At 36.4% G+C, this 5,060-nt stretch overlaps 1 protein-coding gene across 1 annotated transcript; it reads right to left on the bottom strand.

The window, feature by feature from the left end:
- Positions 1 to 425: 425 nt before the first annotated feature.
- LOC104408559 (sorting nexin-14-like) lies at positions 426 to 4,639 on the bottom strand (the record flags this gene model as incomplete). Its single annotated transcript, XM_010018209.1, has 6 exons — positions 426 to 631; positions 1,970 to 2,026; positions 2,181 to 2,272; positions 2,960 to 3,055; positions 3,855 to 4,019; positions 4,516 to 4,639. Coding segments are annotated over 6 exons (573 nt in total), but the record flags the coding sequence as incomplete, so codon positions are not given.
- Positions 4,640 to 5,060: the final 421 nt, after the last annotated feature.

The following is a 5,060-nucleotide window of genomic DNA, read 5'->3' as shown; positions in this document are numbered from 1 at the left end:
TCACACCCATTATTACTTTTAAGAATGCTTTAGATTTGAAGTTCAGGTATTAAACTAAATTACACACATGATTTTCTATGCTCACAGAAAGCATGAAAGCCAAAGATAGTTCTGAGATGATTTATATGCAGTAGATTCAATCAGGTAATTTTGTTTAAAAGAAAAAATAAGATTTGTTAAGACAGTTAAAAATAAGTTTTTGAGAGCATCCTACAACTTATTCCAAACAATTTTTTCTACATATCCTTGAAGGAAAACAATAGCAATTGCTCTTTTAGCAAAGTATACGTTGGCTGATATCCCAGCTGTCTTATTTTATGTCATCCTGTAATTTCACATGAAGAGATTTTGAAGAAATGAATTTGACTTTTACTGGTAACAGCTAAACCAAGTTTTAAATTAAAAGTACAGATATAGTATTTACGTGTAATTGGTATTAAATTTTAATGTCTTTATTGCATAGAGATCTTTTTAGAACTTAAATTTTAGGTTATTTACAAGAAAATATACAATGCACAGTTAAAACATCACACGTCCATTACAATAGTGCACAGCAGATGTTTCTACTGGATGTCCAGCAAGGTCCCTCTATTCACATCCAACAAGACACAGAGCTGCCTTCCTTCGGACCCTGTTAAGCAGTAATGGAGGAAAAAAAGCAACTTATTAAGTTTGAAAACACATATTTACATAAATGACTAAACTGAGCTGCAATGATTAAAATGATTCATGGTATTGGAAAACATCCAGTTGAAAGCAGAGTTAAGAGAAAGGAACATGCTTGCAGTATTTTCTAGAACTGACCCCTGGGATACCTCCCTACTGGTCTCTCACTAGACTTCATTCCACTGATCACCACCCTCTGGGCCTGACTGGTGCTTTAAAGACTATTTAAATGCTTAACATGCAAAGCTTTTAGGGTTTTTTAGCATCAACTGAACAAAGCCCAGTGTTCATAGATACATATTACTAGCTGCTGAGATACAAAACCTCTTCAGCAGAGTAAAACAGCAGGGCTAAGACAGGTACTTTTTGCAGCACACAAGTCTCCAAGCTACTTCCTTGGTTGATTCGGTCTTCTTTTGTTTGTTTTAACTGCTTGAACACTTTGGTGAGAAGGCAGCTAGAGAGCTGGTGCCCAAAGTAGGTTAGACTTGCTAAGCCAGCCTCCTTTCAGTGGAAACAATGGAAGGTGCCCCAGCTTGTTCTGATGTCTAACATTAGTTTCTGTTTATCACACAAAATAAATGGCTGCTGGCATTCTGCAATCCTCAGACACAGGGCTCATGCAGTGAACATCTATCCTAAAGTGAGGGTTTTGTTTGTTTCTTTTTAAATCTAGTTAACTAGCTAAGATCTCCTGCTTACCATGAAGACTACACAGTAAAATTACTATGTAAAACTCAGTGAAGGTTTTATATACATAAATACAAAATCATATGAGTCACAAACCTAGCGACATGCATTTATATAGCATTTTGTGCTGCGTGAATTCTTTCTCCTTTATCTGTTCAGCTGAGACTCAATGTTGCAGTGATCGAACTAGAGGTATGAAACCCTCCTGCCAAATATTCTTAAGAAAAATGCTGTAGCTCAACCTGAGCTCTGCATCCAGAATTCACTTCCTAAAGCAGGAAATGCATAATACAATTAAGCAAAAAAATTGGAAACAATAAATAAAAAGAAAGGCATGAAGAAGCCAACTGCTTATTGCTCTGTCCAAGCCTACTGAAAGGCAGCTTGGACTTTCTGTATGAGACAAATGGGCCTAAACCAATTTGGAAAGAGCTAATCAACAAAAATGTAGATAATCCAGATTTTGCTGATTTTAATACTTTAGTAAAACACGTATTTTCCAGCAAACTTAAAATTAGTATTAAAAGGGAATAGCAGCAAAAAAAGCACCAATAACCAAGCATCATTAGCAGCTTGAAGAATTCTGCAGCTCCTCGACAGAGTTGGCACTTACCTTACTCAGCTCTGGAAAGAGTTCTTGAATCCCAATGTCCAGCAGAACATAAGTTAACTGAAAGAAAATAAAGAAAATTAAGAACACTCCAAGGTAAAACTACTGTTTTTTATTCTAACTCTGAATTAGAGCTCACTCCTCTGCTTGAGCCATACATTCACTTCAGGCAATTTTGAGCTAAAAGGCAGGCTTCTCATGTATTCTGAGTTACCTGTTTGTTGAGCACTGGTTGCTGCATTCCATCAAACAGAAGCCTGATGCCTTCATATTTAGCCTCTTCCCCAATGCACTTGCCTATTAAATCTAGACCAGATACCAACAAGAAAAACACAAGTCACTAGGAAGCACAGCAAAACAGCTAATGAGTGCAGTTACAGATCCCCAGTAATGTAAAAAAATAAAGTTTAAATTAAAGAAAGTTCAAGTTTTATCCATCTAAAGCAGTACACAGAAAAACAAACACTCCTTTGGTTCCTCCTTTATTCTTTTCTTTCAGGGCTGCACACCTAAGTAGTTATTACACATTTTATAATATCAGTGTATTGTCCCGGTGCATCATTTGATAAACCACAAACTGATTTTTTTTTTATTACTTTCTGAATAACTTAGCAAATGGGCCCCTCTTCCCTAGTTTAGAGAGTGTAAGGATAGCTCGAATTGTCTTCTGGCTTCATGGCATGTCCTTCTCAACCTAGTTTTCATCTGGATAAAATACAAACCATAGGAGCATTCTAAAGATGAAAAATGATGGCATTAAGTACATTTGTAACACTCTTGATTTCCGTCATGTCTTTATTTATAACTATGCTGCAACCTTAATTAGAAACACTTAAGTGACAGAACTGAAGTCTGGGATTTTTACCCCTAGTATTCTAGTCAAACCTTAGCAACGTAAGTATTTTTTGATTTGGAAATCTCTGTGACTGTATTTGGGTTATATATCTGCTTGAATAATTAACCATACTCAGAGAGAGCCATGAAATACAGAACCTGGAATGTATCTCATCATTTCTTCAAAAGTCTGCTTTGCTCGCTTCTGTTTATCCTGCAGGGAGCGAGGTTCAGTATTCTCACAGAACACGGCATCTGCAGCAAAGACACATTAAAAAACCCCCATTTTTAGACAATTATGTATCATCACTGGCATCTAAAATAGGTTTTGGATTATGGCTTCCAAGTTGAGCTTCTTTTCTGTATGATCTTGACTGGAAGGGAATTCTAGCCTTGCCAGATAATAGTCTTTTGCTTTCATTAACCTGATCGAATCCAGAATACTTCACCTGTGCAGAGGACAATAATCTTTTCCCAGGGTTTCAATCAATTCTGCTTTAGGTTAGTTATGCTCTTCATACTTAAAATTTCCCTTATAATATCAAAACTATAAGCAATATTTATACCTTGACGCAAAACCGCTGTCTGGAACTATCAAAAATTTCAGAGTTACTTATGAATGAGAACTGCCGTTCATCAGAAGTATCAGGCACTCAGTTTGGTTTTAGGCTCTGAAAGACTTACTCCTGTACTTTTTTGTCTTTCACAAGTGTTCCTTTTGGCTTGATAAGGACAGAGCTGTCTTGATTCCAGAGCTTGGGCCAGATGTGTTGTTTAGATGAGAATGCAGTCAGACAACACTTCTCTGTAGTTCTGAGATAATATTACTATTCATAATATATTTTTCTGTAACCATCACTGGCAGACACACATTTGACCCAGCATCTTTCCACAACAAACTTTTGGAATCTCTTTACAGGCCCACTTGATTTTTAAAATTCCATTCACTTCACTCAAGCATTGCAAAGTTTAGTACTTGGAAACTTAACAAAAGGCATCTCAAATTATCAAACTAAAGCAGTATTTTCACATCAAAGATGTAACTTTTACCAACCTCTCAGCAGTGTTATCAGAGAAACCAACCGGTGCTCCTCAAATAGCTGTTCTAACTTACAATGCAAGTAATAGTCTGTGTACAGTTCCAATGTATTTTTGAAGAGAATTCTTCCCCCCATCAAGAGATGATGCAGCCAGTCAGGAATGCGGAAAACTACCCTACCTGCAAAGTTACAGTGACACACGTTTATCAGGTTCTCCTAATACTGATGACAAAGAAACCACTTATTCAAAAGAAAAAATACTGCAAACAAGCAAGTAATACTTCAGTTTTACTAGTGAAACACCAAAAAAAAAATCACTATTCTCCAGATTGCTTGTCAAATACTTCCTACTTCCCTTAGCTGTTTTCATTAATTAGCTAGCAAAGTGTACAAGCAACCTAGGCACATCTGAGAAAAGGGAAGGGACCTACTCCCATAAGCTCATACTCTGAGATACAGAAAGAAAAGAGATAAAACAATTGAGCAACAAACAATAAATTGTGAGATTTTAGCACAATAATGAAGTCTTGTAAAAAGTGACTGTATTCCTAAATTGTATATTGTTAACCTTGCAAGTGCTGAATTATACATGGCTACTACAATGGAATTTTATTTATTAAAGAACATGAACTTCTTATTTAGCATGAAGTATAATTAAGAGAAATCACTTCTTACCAATATACATTAAATAGTCATAGACCCCTTCTACAGTCATCATTTCCATGAAGTAGTTCTGATTTTGTCGTCTTTCTGTGTTCTCAGCCCGGTTTGCATTATTCTTGAACAAATCATTGAAGAGCTAAAAACAGAAACATCAGACTGAAAACACTGCATTCAAAGGCAAAGGGATATCCATCAGTTCCTCGGGTTTGTATTTCCGTTTTTTTACTAGAAGTAGCTTTCTTCCAGGAAAATCACTTTTCCTTTTTTTTATTATTAATTTCTTTTTTAAAAGCTCTTCACTTTCCAAAGGGGGGGAAATAATCTCACTACATTACAGTATTTCACACACACACACACACACACACATATATATATATATGTATATATACATACATATCACCTCTATGCCTGGCAAAATCTTGGAGCAGATTCTCCTGGAAAGAATGCTGAGGCACATGTAAAGCAGGTGGCTGGTGTGTGTCAGCCAGCATGGTTACACTGAGGGGAAATCCTGCCTGACCAAGTAGGTGGCCTTCTATGATGGGGCTACGGGACTG

Source organism: Nestor notabilis, unplaced genomic scaffold (assembly GCF_000696875.1).
Source record: "Nestor notabilis isolate BGI_N333 unplaced genomic scaffold, ASM69687v1 scaffold15527, whole genome shotgun sequence".
Taxonomy (NCBI): Eukaryota; Metazoa; Chordata; class Aves; order Psittaciformes; family Psittacidae; genus Nestor; species Nestor notabilis.
Note: the sequence above shows the minus strand (reverse complement) of the source record. Positions and strands in the feature narration are given on the sequence as shown.